This window comes from Heloderma suspectum, chromosome 4 (genome assembly GCF_057233095.1).
Source record: "Heloderma suspectum isolate Gila_16-S chromosome 4, 16-S_ref, whole genome shotgun sequence".
In the NCBI taxonomy this organism is placed as follows: domain Eukaryota; kingdom Metazoa; phylum Chordata; class Lepidosauria; order Squamata; family Helodermatidae; genus Heloderma; species Heloderma suspectum.
In genome coordinates, this window is record NC_139461.1 from 210,873,114 (window position 1) to 210,893,904 (window position 20,791).

At 41.7% G+C, this 20,791-nt stretch overlaps 1 protein-coding gene across 2 annotated transcripts in view; it reads right to left on the bottom strand.

The window, feature by feature from the left end:
- Nucleotides 1-403: 403 nt before the first annotated feature.
- Nucleotides 404-20,791, bottom strand: part of ST6GALNAC5 (ST6 N-acetylgalactosaminide alpha-2,6-sialyltransferase 5) — a 116,028-nt gene continuing 95,640 nt past the window's right edge. For both annotated transcript variants that reach the window (XM_084852183.1, XM_084852182.1), the window contains exons 3-5: nt 17,217-17,626; nt 5,522-5,629; nt 404-2,376 (exon numbers count right to left, since the gene is read on the bottom strand). In XM_084852183.1, the coding sequence (XP_084708309.1) occupies nt 2,145-2,376; nt 5,522-5,629; nt 17,217-17,626 (750 nt within the window). In that variant the 3' untranslated portion in view covers nt 404-2,144. The remainder of the gene's footprint in view (nt 2,377-5,521; nt 5,630-17,216; nt 17,627-20,791) is intronic.

Genomic DNA, 20,791 nt, shown 5'->3' on the forward strand with positions numbered 1-20,791 from the left:
GGCAGATTACAAACAATTATGTTTTCCTTTCTCTGTGAAGCACCAAGAAGTCACTGGTAAGCATCAGGGTCCAATACCACAACCTTTCCTTTCCCTGGTGCTGGAATATGGTATCCTACAGTGAAACGCACTTGGTTCCCACGCATTTAGAAGTTCGGCTCAAATAGAGAAATTTCAGATCCCTGCAAGTCCCAACTCCAGTGTATTGTAGTTTTCAGTGTGGAGCAATTTAAAATAAACTGAACCGTTAATGACAATTTAACTCTATTTTAGTGTCTATGGTATGAAAGGATTTTATCATTTGAACTATTGCTGCGTGCAATAGGTCTAGTAATTCTTGGCGATTACTTTGAAGAAGTGATTTGGCTTCTAGCATTTTTGAGGTAAAAGGGCAAACAACACTGCAAATGAAATCTTCTTTATTCACAAGTCAGGTATAATCCCACAAAAACATAATGTGCAAGTATCCATATACAGAACTATTAGCACCATTAAGTCTAATTTCCAAGAACTATTTATTCAAGGTGCATCTTAAAGAAACCGGCACATTTTAGTATTGTGTCAGTCAGGACCAATGTTAGAGCAGTATAATTTACTGGACTCAAGAACTGAACCATATGGCCTGGTTCTTACACCTTAAAACACACATGGTGTTGGTTCATGGGGCAGAAAATGCCTTTGCCTGCCTTCTCTCAGCTGCTACTTACTTACACATGAACCCTGTATTTACAAAGGATTGGACTCTTTATCATCCCCAAAGCAGGCTGCAGTCAAGCTGTGTTAGTCTGATTACTACTCTGCTTTATTCCACCCCAATAGGTCTGTGTGGCTTATCTGTAACCCTGAGGGCTGGCTGTACTACTAGGCAGAGTGAAGCAGTCAGGTGGCTGATGCTGCGAGGCGGCAGCAAGATGTTGGGGGAGATGTGTGTGTACCTCCCTACTTTAGCCTGCTGCCTTCAGGTGCAGGGCAGGATGCTGTCCTGGCATCCGTGTTTTAGATAGCCAGTCCATTCAGCTTTTGTACATGGAACAGAAGGTAGCACAATCTTCTTCCTCACTTCAGAAAGACAAATGTCTTGGGCCTGCCCTGGTCACCCTTGTACTATTATTACCCTTTTAACAGTGCAATCCTACACATGTCTACTCCAAAGTAAGGCCCATTGATTTCTACAGAACTTACTCTCAGGTAAGTGTGGATTTTTTAAATATATAAATTTGAAGAACTGAGCAACTGCTCAGAATGCATATGTGGAACACACCAAAAAGCCTTATTACTTAGGACACATTTCAGTCTGGTGGAACAAGAGGTGCCAGGGCAAATCAAGGCCAGACTGCTGTTCTATGGACAGTGAGTTACTAGGAATATCAAAACACTAACAACAATTGCGATATGGAAAATCCTAAACTGGTCCTCCGTATTTCTCTTAATTATGTGAATTTCCGCTAGAGCTCCACATAAGGATGTTGTTGTTGTTGTTCAGTCGTTAAGTCGGACCATAGCACGCCAGGCCTTACATAAGGATGTGCTTGCTGTCAAATGGCTTGATGCTAGAACACAGCCCAAGAATAAAAAATAAAAAAATACATCACTTCCAGATCAAATATGAATTGCATGCTAGATAGACTTACCCTATATTTCAAAGAGAAAATGTATAAACAAGATGCTGGGCCTTAAACCAGCAGCAATATAAATCCTCAGTTTGGAGGAACTATGAAAGATAAATAACCATATCATCGTGAAATAGAAAAATACTGAATTGCATTAAAAACGTCCACGAAGTAACTGTTAAATGTCACTATGAAAACCCAGTGGCAATATGCCTTAAAAACATAATGAATTAAACTTCTCTTGAATTATGCTCATTATACGATAGGTTTCTTCATCTTTTTCTTCATTTTAACAAATCACATACACATATGCGAGTTCAATAGATTGAAGTTAAAGTATTTTCTTAAGATACAACTGGATAGTAAAAGTCCTTTTTAAATATTCCTTTGCAATTTCTTCCTGAATATTGTAGCAGTTTTCATCCGCAAACCCTGTTAACCTTTCTCTTTTAGGTTGGCTTGCTGTGATATGATATTCAGTCCCCTGAAGCCTGATAGTAGATGATTGTGATTACAGCCTTGTGTGTTCATTCCTCAGAATACCAGTTTAATCTTAGCGTGATTTAGAGGAAGCGATTCTGGTTTCCAGTCTGGCTGAAAAAAGTGAATATTGAATGTCCGGGCCCAGTTCTCAAACACTCGTTTCTCTGTGATAAAACGATGGTGACTGCCCTTCCTTCCCCGTTCATGTGAAATGTACATTGTACATTCATCGGGTCCCAGAGGTTCATAATAATGATAAGGTACTGAAGGACGATTAGGATCCCTGCAGAAAGAAAGAGAAAAAATAGCTGGAAGGCCCAGATGTACTTACTTTACTGATTGCAAAGAGTATCATTAATAAGCTGATCGGCTCTGAATCATTTTTTCTTTGTCCCAGTTCAAGCTAAAGTTTGAATGTTCTTTTAAAAACAGTATTTTGAGCAGCATTTCAATTATTTTACCTGAACTAATTAAAACATTGCTAGTCTAAAACAAGGTGGTTGAGTGCACTGGAGTGCACCACACTTCACTTGCTCGCTTGAACGTGAAGCTTGATGCTTACATATCTGTCTTGTGTTGAGAGAGAACCTGCAGAGGCATTCAGAGGGCTGAATAGGTTTGCCAAATGGGAAGCTGATCCCAACTGTTTGATTCTGTGACTCAAAAGCACATGAAAATCCTGCCAAGCATGGCACATGGAGTAATAGCACACCTCGCTGTAACCCCCTAGCTATGGCCTGTCAATCAGCCATTGTTGCATGGCTTTTAAAAAACTGAAATGAAAGTCAATTACAAAAAAATAATTATTTTACAATGGTTGCTTTAAATAATGTGGTTGTATTTTAATATTACAGCAACCAACTGTAGTATTGGAAAAAGCTGTAACCCCCAACACATGCTATCCTGTGGGATATGTATAATTTAGTATGTAGCATTTAGAAGATTCATCCCAAATGGTACCAACTTTTGCCATGAACTGGCTCAAATGCTTTTCCTCTTGGTTATCAACTGAACTTTTTTGGAAAGAAAGAGTCTGCATTTGAATTCCAACAGGATTGTTCCTCTTTTAGGCCTGTAGCTTTGGTACAATTTGATCCATCTCACCAAAAACATGTCCAATATAAACAAATAAGACAAAACAAAAACCAACCTGGCAGACTGGAACCCGTGCAAGTGAACATTACAGAAGGGGAAACAAGTTGTCTCTGCCTTACACTCTCTCATAGCATAAAATACACACATATGAAAATGAACATATGTACAAATTATGAACATAGTGTACAAATTACATTTTGATAGATACAAAAATCAGTATTTATAAATAAGCATTACTTTCATTGGTAATTGTGTGACACTTAACTGGGCAAAGCAGCTCCTCATTTCATTACTTGACCATTCTCGGTATTATGTTTATTCTAAAAATTACTTCTGGTTTCCATTTAAATTAATGTTTTTAATTCATTCAATCTAGCTTACTAATATTAAAATGGAATTTCTGAAGATATGAGTGTTTTAGAACTTACTGTTGGAAAATGTATGAATAGCATTTTATCTATAAAATCCATATTTTGACATTAAAATGGGTGTATATGCATTTAATGACAGAAGATATGTCAAAATACTTTGTGAGATTCTGGTTTAAATTAATTCCAGATTTCCATTTTAAATATCAAGCATTCTAATCAAACACAGATTTCAGTATATTAAAAGTGTTATCCATGCATTTCTACCCTGCTCTTCAGACAGGAAGGCTCCCAGAGTGGCTATATAAAAACAAGGCATAAGGCTTACTGTGCTGTATAATGATGCTAAAAAGGCACAACACAAAAGGAAAGAGGTATGGAGTGAGAAAAGGAAAACAAGGAATACTCCTCAACAAATGAGTAACAAATGTGCATTTTTATTGCACTAAGAAATGATCATCTGGATAAACAGGAGCAACGTTGGCTATCTTAACACTTAACACCTGTGCAGTTCTAGTTAACACAATTGGTCCTACAAGAAGAGATCTAATCCATCCTCACCCATCTCAAAATCTTGAGACAATGGGGATCCTATGTCTCTTGAGCCAGATGACAACTCCAGCCCTAAACACAGAGTTTGGGTGAGTTTAAGCATTTTAGCTCTCTAGTTTGAATAACCCAGATCAAGAATAGTGTGTTAACTCCCCACTTTACAATTAAATTTTGATGCTAGCAAATGAAATGCATGAGCAATTTATATGAGGAAGTTGAAAGTCATCCTCATTTATTAATATTAAAACAGATGCTATTTTACTACTGTGATACTGGACATTAATCAGTACTTTGTCAGAGTTAACATGCTTATTAATATCACAACTGGGAGATATTTATAGATGGCAATTTGTAAAATATACTACAGTTTCCTGCAGCGGCACCGTGAAATACTCAATTCTTCCACTGATAGTACACAATGACGGTGATAGCGGTGGGACAAAGAGGCCACTCAGCCCCAAGACATTTTTGTTTCTTCTGCCTCTAGGAGTCAGGGTTGAATCTGACACAATAGCGTCTGTTATGATTTAGTGGTTAATACTGTGTGTGTGTGCACACACGCACATTCACACACACAGAGTTACACACTATTAGCTTACTTCCTCAAAACTTTGGGGTGATGCAGGTTTTAAATGTAAATGGAATCTTTAATTTATTGTATATTTTAACACAGTTGCAATGGTTCTAATCTGAGAGTTTTTAAATATAGCCTCCCTAATTGAGCTGCCTGAATGTTGATTATATAAATAAGATCCACCACAGCTCAGCTCACATGGATTCTATCATGTTAATGGCAGGTATGAGACTGAAGCCACATATTTTCCACCCACAGAGGTTTTATGGTGGAAATTAAAAGCTGTGTACAGTAAGATGGTCAGAATAGTTCTCCACATCAAATAGCCTCCCCCAGCCCCCACCAGAGCATGGCCACTTGGTCACATGAGCTAACCTAAAGTTTCCACCAATCTAGGTGAACAGATCTTATTCAACAGAAGAAATACACACACGCACACACAATCCATTTAGAAACTAAAGAGTTATTCACCAAGAATCATCTGTTTGAAAAATAATTTAAACCAATATTTTCCAAAGCTTCCCTGCTCCCTACCAAGAGATTAATTTCATGCCCAACACAGCATTACTTTTAGCTGATAAATACTCAGAAGCCAAAAGAAACTAACAAAATGTGGATTAATTCTTTCACAGTACAAAAACTTTTAATAATTTATGCAACATAATTAAATGGTGTTTGTCGTTTTCACAGCCCAATCATGGAACCTACTAATAGAGAGCTTCAGGAAAACCATATACATGGATATTATAAATAGATTCATATATTTATCCATAACGCTGAGTTTTGCATTGAGGGTTTTTTAAAAAAAAAGTTTTTCATAAATCCAGATTAGAATTTACCTGCAGAAATCTGGTGGTACCATTCCATAGACGTCTATCCTGTCACATAGCTCTAATGCGATACTCATTGTGAACCATCCAGTGCTAAGCCAAGTGTTAGATATCTTCCTAAAAGCAAAAACAATTAAGTTCCCAGGGTGACAAATAATACTTGAGATAAGTTAATGTTAGGATGCTTCTTTAGTTCTCTACTAAAATTCATAGAAAAGGTTATACACATTTGGCAGCCAACATTTATTGTACTCCTCCACCATGTAATAGGCTTAAGTATGTCCTCCTGGTTGTGAACAAATGTATTTGGTAATTGCATTTTTCATTTTAATACTGCAGACAGAAGTATTATTATTTATCTGAGCCTTTTGTTGAATAATAGTCAAACTTCAAGCTGTGTACTTGCATTACTCCCACTGATTTAAAGGAAGAGACTTCATATTTGTACCTGGATAGTAGAACAATTACTAGATGGATATACACACATTGACCTGGCTCGCAAGTCATGGCAGCAATTCCTGGGTTGTTAACCTAGGAATTGTGGGGATGAGTGGAGTGCGCAAGCCATTTCCAATTTCAATTAACAACCCGTTCCTGGATTGTTTCTTGATGTTAATCCAATGCATACAATGTATCCAATGCAAGGGTTGTATCCAAAGCATGCCCCCAGATCTGCTCTGGAACAGATTTGGGGGGGGGGTGCATGCGGGAAAAGAGGGGAAGGAAGAGGAAAGGGAAGTCCCATTGCACAATGTTAAATGTAGGCCAAAGGAATCTTAATGAACAAATGGGGGGGGGGAGACTATAGAGCTAAAGGATGTAACCTGAAAGCCCATTCAAGGTATTTTTTTAAATGGGTTTATCTTGGATGATGCCATTATTATAGTCCGTAAGCAAAATAACAGGGTTACATTATGTTGTGTTTCCTTCTAAAAGAATTGAGGAAGGTTCTTACAAAAGAACATCTCCTAGTGTTACACTTACCAAGTTGTAAAGAAAGAGAATGAAGACATGCCATATACTTATTAGAGGATATCATATACTCTTTTATATGATGAAGTAACACACTGTCCTGATAATTCTGTGGAGCATACTAAATTACCATTAAAGGCCTTTCTGCTTCATCACAATCTCATTTATAATCTCTATGGAAATGCTCTTCCTGCAAGTTATTTCATTTATGCTTCTTTTATCTAATTACTGTAATATTGGTTCTGAATCATATTTTCTTAATGGACTTTTATTCAATTATAAACTTATTCTCAAGTACAGTTACTTTGTAATATGAAAGTAATATGAATATTTGTAATATGAAAGTTCTGCAGGCGGTGTCATTTGCTATCCCGTTTAATTGCTGCTATTTTCTAAATGTTGCCCCCACATTTTTAAAATAAGTGTTTTTAATAGGACATAATGCATGAGCTAGCCTTTTCAATTGCAATACTAAAGATTATTATAGAAACTTAGGTGTGGGCTATTGTACCTCCACATTTTGATTTTTATAATTTATTGTTGCAATTTAGAGCTCATTAAATCTTATCCAAAAACGAACCTATTCTACTTGGTATAGTATGTCACTTACAAAAGCTTTTCTTATACCATTTTCCCTTAATCTCACCTTCCTTTATTAGACAGTTAATTTCATCTTTCTTCATCCAATTGCTTCAAGTATATCACATGCCAATTCTAGAATTTTAGTTTCAATATAATTTAGTATTGCCATATTTATATCAAAGAGCCCAGGTGTCCTTCAAAATATATTATGTATCTAAAAAGGAATTCACCGCAACAGGATGCATTTTAAGAATATATGAGTATGCTGAACATACAAGCAGGGATCTAGCAGTGTTTCAGCTAAAGACATACCTTTAAGCACACATGTTCAGTGATAGAACATGTTCAATCCCTGGCATCTCCAGGTAGGGCTGGAGAACTCCTGCCTGAAACCCTGGAGAGCCGCTGCCAGTCAGTGTCAACAATACTGAGCTAGACGGACCAACTCAATATAAGGCAGTGTCCTTTGTTCGCAAGAAGGGAGATGAAGGTTAGGGTGACCCTGAACCTATTCAGAGGGATGTTGTGGTTGGAGAGAATTAGACTTTAGCCAGGGAGATGTAGGTCCATCAACCATGACCCATTGGCTGTTCTCAAGGTTAAGTCACAATTTCTCCACCCTATCTGTAAAATGGTCACTTTACCTTGCAAAGTTATACTAAGAGATAGCAAAAACACATTTAGACCTTTATACAGTAAGAGAGCAATCCTACCAGTTGGGGCAGGAAGTTCTGCCATTGGAGCTTCCAAAAAACTAAAGCTCCATCAGGTTCATGCTGGCAAGGCAGGAGGGAGGAAGAAGTGGTGTTTTTCTCCTCCTTTTCTGTTTCCCTTCTTTCTTAAAGTGTTTCCCTCCCACTGATGTCAGTGTCAATTCTCCCCTCTTTCTGGGGGCAAGGGTGTACTATGGATCTGTATGCCGTGGAACACCCTCCAATCTGCCCCCTTTCTGACTATACCAATGTTGGAGCTCTGATGTCAGAAAGGTATAGACTGTGGAGGTTTCCAGGGGGCTAGGAAGGGGCATCTGAGAATGGGTCTCCCACTCAGAGGGCAGACCCATCTCTCTGCCCTTCAAGGGGGAAATCCAAAAAATTCTATAGCTTTGTAGGATCGCAGCCTAAAAAGTATAGGAAAGTTACTCTTAATTAGTGGGTGGAACAGCCTGTATTGGTTACTAATTATTTCATCAAATAATGCAAACTCTGGCCCAATATATAAACATTCTTACATGGCGGGCTCCTTTACACACACCTTTACCCACATGAATCCAAGGGAGTCCACTTTCATTTAACAACTCTCCAGAACAAGCTGAAATGTTTAGTGTACTTGCTATGTGGATCTTCCCAACTGCATGGAGAATGTTATCGCTGGCCAGCCTCCAATCTAGAGATCTCGAGGCTAGGGATGGTGGTGGAGTATGGTTGGGGGCTTGAGCTTGGCCCACCAGACTGGAATCCGTGGACTGCCATGCTTGCCCATCTCAGCATGTGCTGAATCAACCAAGCACAGTGGGCCCCGCTGCTCTGCTGACCTGCCATTCTGTACAAAATGGCAACTCGGCCTTTTCCGTAAAGGCCTAGTTCACATAAATGGTGGCTGTAAAGAGGCCCATTTATGCAACATTACAGGCATAAATGGTCTATTTTAGAATGGAGGCTCAGCAGAGGAGCGGGACGCCATGCACCTGTGGACCGTGTGGGGTCAAGCGGCTGGTGGGGATCTGGCGAGAGGCATGAACATGGGTGAGTTTGCCCATCCCTATTGCAATTTCCTGACCTCAGGTGTTATTCTGGGTTGTTGACTGAATCAACAAGGTTCTCTGTTAGACACTCCACAAGTTCCACTTCCACCCAGCTCCATAATTGGACCTCTTTGACTTAGGCTGGCTAGGAATGCTCTGGATCAACTCTATCTCCTTGACAGAACACCAATTAGAGATGGGTGAAAGTTCCCAGACCCACTATGGAATGAAAAGAAATGAACTGAATTCTTAAGAAACAAACAAACAAACGAACATTAACAAATTGGTTCATTTCCCAAGCCAATCAGAAGTCTCCGGAAATTTAAAGACACTCTTTCCCACCCAAAGCATCCTCCCTGCCCTTCAACTTATTGCCCTGCAAGCAGGGAAGGTAGCAGCAGCAGAGAATGAAGAGAAAGAAGGTTGGACTATAGTTCCAACAGTCATGGCTTTTAATGTCCTGGCTCTTGATTCTTCTGCAGTGCATCATGACTAAAAGAACAGTAGCCCTTGGGAACAAAAGCTCTTGGCACCACTGCTCTTTAAATCTTGATGCACTGCAGAAGGCACTGCCTCTCTCTAAGCTGAGCCCTGGCTCTTGCCAGTCAGTACAGGTACGTAAACAATAGCGTGGTCAGTTAAGCAGGCAAATGGTCAAACACAAACAAGCAATCAAATACATGGGGTCAGGCTGAGGCAGCAGTGGTCAAAATCTTCAGGAACTTGAAGATGAGCCTGGAGGACAGCCCGCAGAGGACGAATTACAGGGGACCTCGCATAAGAGCAAGCAAGAGGCTGAAGGTCAGTCAAGCAGAGGCAATGATACCAAGGCCTACAACAACAAGAAGAGTAGTAGTTGTGGGAGACTCCTTGCTGCGTGGGATTGAAACCCAAGTATGTTGTGAAGACCCATGGACATGCCAGGTATGCCGTCTCCCAGGAGGACACATTAGAAATGTGACCGAAGGGTTGCCACCATTCATAAAGCACACTGGCAGGTATCCCTTTCTTCTCCTCCATGTGGGAACAAATGATACCACCAAGCGGAGCTACGAAGAAATCACATCAGCCTTGAAGCTTTGGGAAGGAAACTCAAGAACTTTGGGGCCCGGATAGTTTTCTCATCCATCCTTCCAGTAGTTAGAAAAGGGATAGCAAGGGAAAGAAAAATACTCCGGGTGAATGACTGGCTACGACAGTGGTGCCAACGCGAGAGATCTGGATTCTGGGACCATGGGCTCTACTTCCTGGAAGATGGACTGTTGGCAAGGGATGGGTTGCACCTCACAAGGGCTGGGAAGAATGTGTTTGGGCACAGCATGAAGAACATCAGGAGAGCTTTGAACTGAATCCTACGGGGGAGGGAGACACAAAGTTGAGTGTAACAATGGACGAAAGCGCATGCACCACAATGGACACAACAACAGCTCTAATAGCGCCCAATAAGTCTTCAGACACATGTAGGAAGAAAGCCAGACTACAAAGCACATGGTCTTCGATGTCTATCTACTAATGCCCAGAGTATGGGAAACAAACAGAATGAACTTGAACTCTTAATATGGGAAGAAAATTATGACTTTACTGGTGTAACAGAAACTTGGTGGGATGACTCCCATGACTGGAATACAGCAATTGAAGGATATAAGTTGTTCAGATGGAACAGAAAGCGACGTGACGTTGTACTATATGTTAAAAATACATATCTCTGCACAGAAGTACAGGAGGATGAGCTTGGTAGCCCCATCAAGAGCATCTGGGTTAAAAAAAATGGAGCAAAGAATAAAAGGAACATGGTGGTCAGAGTCTACTACCAGCCACCCAATCGAGAAGAAGATGAGGATGAAACTTTTGAAAAGCAAATTGCCAACGTGTCAAGGAAGCATGATGTAGTAGTAATGGGGGACTTCAATTTCCCCGATATTTGTTGGGAGACAAATTCTGCAAAACATGGCCCCTCCAAGAAATTCCTGACTTGTGTTGCAGAGAACTTCCTCCTACAGAAAGTGGAGGAAAGAACTAGAGGATCGGCTATCTTTGACTTGATCCTAACCAACAGGGATGACTTAGTAGATAAAGCAGCAGTTACAGGAACTCTGAGAGAAAGTGACCATGTTGTACTTGAATTCTTGGTTCTGAAGGAAGCAAAAGCCAAGCGTAGCCAAATGTGTACCCTGGATTTTAGGAAAGCCAATTTTAATAAACCCAGAACAATGATCAGTAAGGTCCCATGGCAAGCGACTCTAATGAGAAAAGCAGTCCAAGATGGGTGGGACCTTTTAAAAAAGGAAATTCTAAAGGCACCATTACAAACAATTCCAACAAGAAAAAAAGGTGGAAGACAACAGAAGCAGCCAGTGTGGCTTCACAAAAAGCTTAGGGATGACCCGAAAACAAAAAAGGACATGTATAGGAAGTGGAAGGAAGGCCAAGCTACAAAGGAAGAGTACAGGCAGGTAGCACAGAATTGCAGGGATGGCATCAGGAAGGCTAAAGCTGAGAACAAGCTGAGGTTAGTGAGGGATACTAAAAGCAACAAAAGGTCTTTCTTCAGATACATGCATAGCAAAAGACAGAGGAAAGAAATGTTGGTTCAACTATTAACTAAGGATGGCAAAATGATAACAGATGACAAAGAAAAGGCAGAAGCGCTCAATTCCTACTTTGGCTCAGTCTTCTCCCAAAAGAGGGTCTATGACCCCCCTGGCAAAGGCAAAGTACAGGCTGAAGGGGCAGGATTGCAGCTTGAGATTGATAGGCATATGGTCATAGAATCACAGAATAGTAGGGTTGGAAGGGGCCTACACGGCCATCGAGTCCAACCCTCTGCTCAATGCAGGAATACAAGTCAGAGCATCCTTGACAGATGGCTGTCCAGCCTCGTCTTGAACGCCTCCAGTGTGGGAGAGCCCACCACCACCCTAGGTAATTGGTTTCATTGTCATATTGCTCTAACAGTCAGGAAGTTTTTCCTGATGTTCATCCGGAATCTGGCTTCCTGTAACTTGAGCCCATTATTCCGTGTCCTGCACACTGGGATGATTGAGAAGAGATCTTGGCCTTCCTCTCTGTAGCCACTTTTCAAGTTCTTGAACAGCGCTATCATATGTCTCCACAGTCTTCTCAAGGCTAAACATGCCCAGTTCTTGCAGTCTCTCTTCATAGGGCTTTGTTTCCAGTCCCCTGATCATCTTTGTTGCCCTCCTCTGAACCCTCTCCAGTCTGTCTGCATCCTTCTTAAAGTATGGTGCCCAGAACTGGACACAGTACTCCAGATGAAGCCTAACCAGTGCTGAGTAGAGGGGAACTAGTACTTCCTGGGATTTGGAAGCTATGCTCCCATGCAGCCCAAAAGAGCATTTGCCATTTTTGCAGCCACATCACATTGTTGGCTCATATTCAGCTTGTGATCGACAACAATTCCAAGATCCTTCTCGCTTGTAGTGTTGTTGAGCCACGTATCCCACATCTTGTAAGTGTGCATTTGGTTTCTTTTTCCTAGGTGCAGAACTTGGCATTTATCCCTATTAAATGTAATTCTGTTGTTTTCTGCCCAGTGCTCCAGTCTATCCAGATCACTTTGAATTTTGTTTCTGTCTTCCAAAGTATTAGCTATCCCGCCCAATTTTGTGTCATCTGCAAATATGATCAGCATTCCCTGCAGCTCCTCCTCCAAGTCAAGGAACACCTAATTACTTGGAATGAGTTCAAATCTCCAGGGCTAGACGAACACCATCCTAGAGTAATAAAAGAACTAGCAGAAGAACTCTCAGAACCACTGTCTCATTATCTTTGAGAAATCATGGAGGATGGGCGAAGTGCCAGATGACTGGAGGAAGGCTAATGTTGTCCTTATCTTCAAAAAAGGAGAAACCTGGGAACTACAGTCAGTCTGACATCAATCCCTGGGGAAATTCTGGAGCAGATTATAAAGCAATCCATCTGTAAGCACCTTGAAAACAATGCAGTGATTACTCAAAACCAACATGGATTTGTCAAGAACAAATCCTGCCAGATGAATGCTGTGGACATAATATACCTTGACTTCAGCAAAGCTTTTGACAAAGTGCCCCATGGTATCCTGATTAGTAGCTGAAAGTGGGCTAGATGAAACAACTATCAAGTGGATCCACAGTTGGCTACAGAATCGGACTCAAAGCGTGCTTATCAATGGGATCTTCTCAAACTGGGGAGAGATAACAAGCAGACTACCACAGGACTCAGTCCTGGGCCCAGTGCTCTTCAACATTTTTATTAATGACTTGGAGGAGGAGGTGCAGGGATCAAATTTGCAGATGACACAAAATTGGGCGGGATAGCAAATACCTTGGAAGACAGAAACAAAATTCAAAGTGATCTGGATAGACTGGAGATATCTAGGAGTGGAGATATCTAGGACTGGAGATATTTAATAGGGATAAATGCCAAGTTCTGCACATAGGAAAAAGAAACGAGATATCTCCACTTAGGACTGGAGATATCTAGGACTGGAGATATTTAATAGGGATAAATGCCAAGTTCTGCACATAGGAAAAAGAAACGAAATGCACACTTACAAGATGGGGGATACGTGGCTCAACCACACTACAAGTGAGAAGGATCCTGGAATTGTTGTCGATCACAAGCTGAATATCAGCCAACAATGTGATGTGGCTGCAAAAAAGGCAAATGCTCTTTTGGGCTGCATTAACAGAAGTGGGCCAAATCCCAGGAAGTACTAGTTCCCCTCTACTCAGCACTGATTAGGCCTCATCTGGAGTACTATGTCCAGTTCTGGGCACCACACTTTAAGAAGGATGCAGACAAACTGGAGAGGGTTCAGAGGAGGGCAATGAAGATGATCAGGGGACTGGAAACAAAGCCCTATGAATAGAGACTGAAAGAACTGGGCATGTTTAGCCTTGAGAAGAGAAGACTGAGGGGAGATATGATATGATAGCACTCTTCAAGTACTTGAAATGTTATCACAGAGAAGAAGGCCAGGATCTCTTCTTGATCATCCCAGAGTGCAGGACACGGAATAATGGGCTCAAGTTACAGGAAGCCAGATTCTGGCTGAACATCAGGAAAAACTTCCTGACTGTTAGAGCAATACGACAATGGAACCAATTACCTTGGGAGGTAGTGGGCTGTCCCACACTGGAGGCGTTCAAGACGAGGCTGGACAGCCATCTGTCAGGGATGCTCTGACTTGGATTCCTGCACTGAGCAGGGCGTTGGACTCGATGGTCTTATAGGCCCCTTCCAACCCCGCTATTCTATGATTCTAAATACAGTGAGGCAGTCAGATACATTACACAGTCCAAAAACAGAGTCAAAAAGGAGTCCAAGGGTCAGTATCACAGAGCATCATTTACAGGGCAAGGTACAAGGCACTGGAGCAGTGCTGTTTCCATCACTGGCTAGGCATGCGCCAAAGGCTTTTAACAGCAGCGCCTGCTGCTCCACCTAGGGCTCAGCTGCAGTACATTAGAACTCTGGTCAGAGCCCTACTCATGAGGAACCCTTTTCCTCCCATGTAGACCTCTAACACAGCCTGGTACTTCGTCAAGGTTCCCTGAGTAGGGCCTGCCTCCCCTTGCGCTGTCACTCCCTGGAGCTTGGGGGGGGGGTGCTCAGCCTCCTCCTCTTCTTGAGTGGCGGGGACTTCAGCAGGCTCCTCCATGGACTCGGCCCCGTGTTGCAGCGCAGGCCCTGGCAAGGACTGGGCTTCACCTTCTGTTGGGCCCTCTAACTCTTCCTCCTCGGAGGATTCCAATGGAGGCATGACAGGCATCTGGAGCCAGGACTTAACAGCAGCAGCCCTTGGACTTCTAATCTTCCCAAGGACTACTGCCATTGCAGTAGGCTTACAAGTCCTAAGGAGCACTGCTCCTTCAGTCATGATGGAGAGCAAAACTGGGAAGGGGGCTCTTTCTTTCCTGCTGTCTTCCCTTCTGCTACCATTTCCACATGCATGTTTTCATGCCAATAAGGTAGGCCCTCCAGGAACCCTGGTACTAGTGTAGGCACCCTCCACATAGTAAAAAGGATAATGCAGTCTTAAGTAAGATCAAAAAGAGAAAGTCCAGCATTTCATTATAGCTAACTTGGACCTAATTCACATTTTTTTCCAGGTAGCATCTTCATAGCAGAAATTAAATTAACTGTGCCAGCCATTATGTGGCCTGCTGCCCCCAACAAGCATCTACCCAGGCCTAATAGCTGAGCCTTCTATATAATGTGAAATGGCTCTTATTTGCAGCAAAACGGCACAAAGTGGAGTTAAAAGACCGAACGCTTTCCTGTGGCTTATTTTGCTTTGTGGTTATATCAGAAAATAGAGGACCTGCTTCTTACCATTACATAAGTATTTCTAAACACCCAGTACCACTACTCAGCTCATCCAGTGGTACAGGGACAGTGTGTTTCATTAAAAAATAACAGTGTGACTGAGTGGTGGACTTTGGAAACTGATAGCCAATACCTAGCTGCCATGTAATTACAAACTTGTGTGTTCACATATGAACAAAATGGCTCTCACATACTGTGCGTAGCAGTCACAGCAGTTGTGTCTAGAAGGGTAGTGAAAAGCACATCACCAAACATACTTTCTCATCTACAAAAGAGGGGAGAAATGCAACTGAGAAAAGACGTTACTGCATTAGTTTATTGGGCAATGTCTCTATAACTTAGTATCTACCATTCATGGGAATGGTAGATACTTTCCAAAAGTATAGGAATATCAGGATTTAGAGCAGATGTGGGCAACCTGTGCCCCTCCACATGTTTTGGCCTAAAACTCCCAACGTTCCTCACCACTGACTATACTAGCTATGGCTGATGGGAGTTACAGACCAAAACATCTGGAGGGCCACAAGTTACCCACCTAATTTAGAGAGTTGTATGGTTTTTGTTCACACTTAGCCTGAGTGAGATTCTTGCTCAGGGATACCGAGACCATGCCATGGCTCAGACAATAAATCCAGCCTTCTTAACTGACATTAACCCAAAATTCTGCAGTTCTGATGTAGGGGGAACTCTGGTTTAATACAGGCCAGGATCTTCACACCAAAGCCAGTGCACAATGGGAGGAGCTGAGGGAAAGGCAGTTGGCCTTGAGACTCATTTGAAGCAGTGTTGTACAGTGGCTACAGTGTCGGCCTGGGAGACGGGAGATCTGGTTCTAGTCCCTCACTCCACCGTGGAAGCTCACTGGGTGACTTTGAGCCAGTCACAGACTCTCAGCCCAACCTACCTCACAGGTTTGTTGTCAAGCTAAAATGGAGAGGAGGAGGGGGATTATATATGCTGCCTTGGGTTCCTTGAGGAGGAAAATCAGTGGGATATCAATGTAATTAATAGATAGATAGATAGATAGATAGATAGATAGATAGATAGATAGATAGTTCAAACCAGGCCTACATGTATCAAGCTGGGCACAATGAAGTCCATGACTGATTGGCTATTGTAGTACTCTGATCAGGATTATAAAAATCATATGAAGATATGTTCACTGTTAAAATAAAATAGTTCTCCAAAGCATACAGTAACCTGGGATGTAGGATACATTTTTTCACTTATCAGCAATACCTCATAAGACTTCCACTGAGAATAATGGTGCATTAAAACAGAAACAGCATGTCTTCTCTAAAGTGAGCTCTTAATTTATACATAAATGTGTTAAGTGGTGCTTGTGCCATCATCACGTTTTTACTATGAGAAGAACATAATGAGTACATAGGTAATAAAAATAAATGCATCTTTTTTTAACAGGGGGGTCAATTTCCAACACTGTAGAAATATGCTAATTGTATAGAGGGTCACTTATTAAAAAAATGATTTGAAGATCTGTTTGTAAGCCATAAATGGTCTCATAAAGGAGGTAAGTATCATAATAACTTGTCTTTTCCCAGTTGGAAGTATAAGGTGAGGGCTTCTGAGACACCTAATGTATGAATAATGTGTATTTGTTTTACAAGAAGCTTTACTGCTGCAATGTTCCAAGAATACTTATATTCAATAAGTAGCCATTATAATTCACAGAATGGCAGCACTGACTTCATAAAACAGAACCCATCAATTCTGATATTTCAAAACCAGTAAAAATCTGCTTTCAGGTGTATTACCTAAAGTGAGATTTAAATTCTGCATCTACCTTCTTGCTGTGCTGCTCTGCAGTTCTGCTTGGTTTCAGTATTAAAAGCTGATGTATAAATACATTAATTGATTGCATATTTGTCACTTACGTTGCAAAAGCTAAGCATTACTATTTGACATATAAAATAAAATTACAAGTTAGTAGAAACAGTTAGTGGAAACTAAAGCAAGACAAGCACATTCTATTGGGTGATCCCACTGGTGAACTAATATTCTACTAAAGCCATGGAAATGGATCTCCAATGTATTCTCGTGCAGTTGTTTTTTTACCTGTCTTTTCCTGTTTCCTGTTTGAAGAGGTCATCAAATTGAAGCATCTTGTGCCGGGATATCATGTATACTTTTAACTGAGGTAGTATCTGATTCATCAGTTGCAGATTATTATAAATTAATCCTTTCCCATCTCTCCTCATGTAGATGCTGGGACCCCAGAAGATAAATACAGTCCCTTGGCTCATATTTAACAGTTCGTTGCGATTTCGCAAAATTCTCTGGATACTTGAGTGAGCTATAACTCGCAAGCTTGTCTTGTTTCCAACATCTTTTCCAAATCCCCGTGTGGGCGCGTCATTCATTCGTATTACACACTCTGTCTGGTCAATCTTGTTGCCTTGTTGACTTCGCAAAAGGTGGCCAGAGCTTGTTACTAGGGCACAGCTTGCACAGTGCATTTTCAAAGGCTGCAAAAAAACATACGTCTCAGTACAATATACACCTAAATCCTATGAGATTGAAGAAAACACAAGGAAACATGGTAAAAAGGATTAACTGAATACCAATGATAGCCTTCCAATACCATTATGAACCCATGCTTGAAAGATCACTCCCAGTCTGGTGAGCACAACAAAAGTCATGGGGCTGGATCTGGAGTTACACTTAACAGAATTCTGCTTACGCTGAAGGAATGGGGTAGGGAAGCGATCTTTGCAATTCCTCCTTCCCTTGCAGCTCCCTGTGTTACCTCTCATGTTGCTCTGGAGAGTCTCTCAGCACTCCAAAGCAGCTTTTCAGGAGGCACAGGGGGAAGGAGAACTTGCAAAGATGATTCGGTGCTTTAGTACCCAACAGTTGTTGGAATTAAACATTTAACAGCACACTTGTTCGATCACTGGAAGGTATGGAAGGAGATTAAAGTTTACGTGAAAGTTTACTTGAGATGAATTCTTTGGTTGTGAGAACCATTGTAACCCACAGGTTCACATGCCTCTTACTCTAGCCCAGACAATGGTGGTGCTAAGGAGGAAGGGCAGCAGATGCCACTGTCTTATTCGCTGGCTCACTGCCTGACAAACAAGCAAGTGGTAGAGGATAAGTAGGAGAAGCTGGTGACGGTGGTGGTGTAAGGTAGACTCCCTAAGGAAGGGCCCCCATTAAGGCTGTCTTGCGCAAGGGCCCCCCAAAATCTAGAGCGGACATAGAATCATAGTAGCGTTGGAAGGGGCCTATAAGACCATCGAGCCCAACCTCCTGCTCAATGCAGGAATCCAAGTCAGAGCATCCCCGACAGATGGCTGTCCAGATTCATCTTGAATGACTCCTCCCTAGGCACTGACAAAGAGACTTGTGTTCATTACATTACCTAGTGACAGGTGCTGCTGTTATCAGTGACAACTGCACTGTGACCACTGTTAATAACGTGGCTGTCACTTTTTGCAATTAATTTCCTTCTGATCTTACTGCTTACAATTTTCCCCCCTGATACTAGCATCTGATGAAGTGGGCTACAGTCCGCAAAAGCTTATGCCAGGTTAGATCTGTTCATCTTTAAGGTACCGCAAGACACTTTGTTATTTATGCTGCAATAGACTAGCACCGCTGCTCTCTAGGACCTATGAAGTATGTTACTCTGAGAGTGACTGGTCCAAGGTTACCCAGTAAGCTTCATGACTGAGTGGAGGATATAGAGCCCAGGTCTCCCCAGACCTATTCCAACACTCTTAACTACAACACCAAACATGTTTTATGTGTATGTGTGCAAAGAAATACTTGTGAGAGGTTGAGGAAAAATATATATTTTCTGGCAGTTGTAATGGGGGGGGGGGCTACATGGGATTGCCACCCACTCATAGTTTTTATGAATTGCTCACATTGCAAAAATTTTGTACATAACAAATAGAAAAGTTACTATGAGCAAAGCTGTCTATATGAATATTTCTGGGGGTGGGTAAGGCAGAACTACATGAAGGACCAAACTTAAAAGCAATTAACTTTCCTCCTTTTTTAGATTTTTTCCCCAATTTCTCTAATTTAACAAGCATTTATTTAATAAATACCAGGAACATTTGTTTATTGAAAAGATGTATATCCCAACTTTTGATCAAATGATTCTCAAGGTGCTTTATAACAGATGTGTACAAGCTTCACACCCACACAACCCAGCAGCCCTTAGGCCCCTGACTAATGGATGGGGCTAGTTGCCCAGTTTGCACACAACAACCCAGGGTTGTCATGAACCTCCATCTTGACTTCTCTTCTGAGCGGGAGCAGCTCAACAACCCAGGGATGCTCTGCAGCAGCTGTACATTTGATTCAGGTGCTTGGCCATCTCTCTAGGAAAGACAGTCCAAGATCCAGGTTCAGATGTCACACTGAACAACTCAAGGCTGGAGTGTCTCCGGATTGTTTAGCTGCTCCTGCTGGCAGGAGGAGCCTATAAAGTGGAGAGAAGGATTACGTATGCCACCTTGGGGGAAAAAAGGCGGGATATAAATGCAATAAAATATATAAATAAATGTAGGCCAAGTGTCCTCTTTTCTTTCAACTCTGGTGCATAAAGCAGTTACTGGATGCTAGCCTTTTCCCTGCCTTGCTCATCTGGCTTTTGTGCTTGAACGATATCTAGCACATCCACTATATATGGCACATCTAATACCTGAATTCAGGTATTGTTACATACCCTAGGTACCTCCTTCCAGACAACCACAAGTCTTCTAACCTGCAAAGAGCTTTGCAACTGTTCAAGAGGAGTTTACTTCGTCTGTGTCTTGATGTCTTGCCAAATCAAAGTAGAATTAGCTGGACTGGGATATTTCCCATCCCAACAAGTGATGGTGTGGTGACATGACAGTCCCCATAGCCATGCCCCCGAAGAGAATCCAAAAATGCAGGCAAGCTGCACTGATCTGTGTGTGTGTGTGCGCACGCGCGCACCCGCCTAAAGAGCAGCAGTACGTAGCTGTTCCTAATAAATTAGGAATTATGCGAACAGTCATAAAATACTGAACTGGCAAAGAACAGCATGGTGGTTAACACACTGGACTTGGGCTGGAAAAATCTGAGATTGCATGAGAAAGAAAAAGAGAAGGACACCCCATGTCTCCAAACAGCATAAGCTCACCAGCTCAAGATTTTCCAGGAGTTTCTTTTCCCAGCACCAGGCAGAAATTTGATCCTAAAGTCAACAAAAGAGTTCTAGCACTTTGTATCTCCATGAGGAGCAGGTCTTTTGTCAAGATAACGGATCTTGATTACCCATTCAAGAGCAAGCCACCCCAAAATACTTTGCATTAGAACAGGGATAGCTCACAACAATATATTGCTGATGGGAAAATTATTTTCTCCCAGCTACTGTGAGAACTGCAGTTAAGTTCAGAGGGAACAACCAAGTCTGAGGGAGGTGGAAGACGACATCATCATCCTTGCTAATCAAAATGTCCTGGTGCTTCAGCCCTGTGAGCCCTGGCTCCACTACATCACTGATCCCACCATCAAGGCCTTCTGGGAACCAGTTATGACAAAACATCTTGCATCCATTTTGGAACCATTCTTGTATATTCATACATAGTAAAATGTTATTCCTGCATGTGTCATCTATGCAACTTAAGGACAATTCCATAGGATAATAT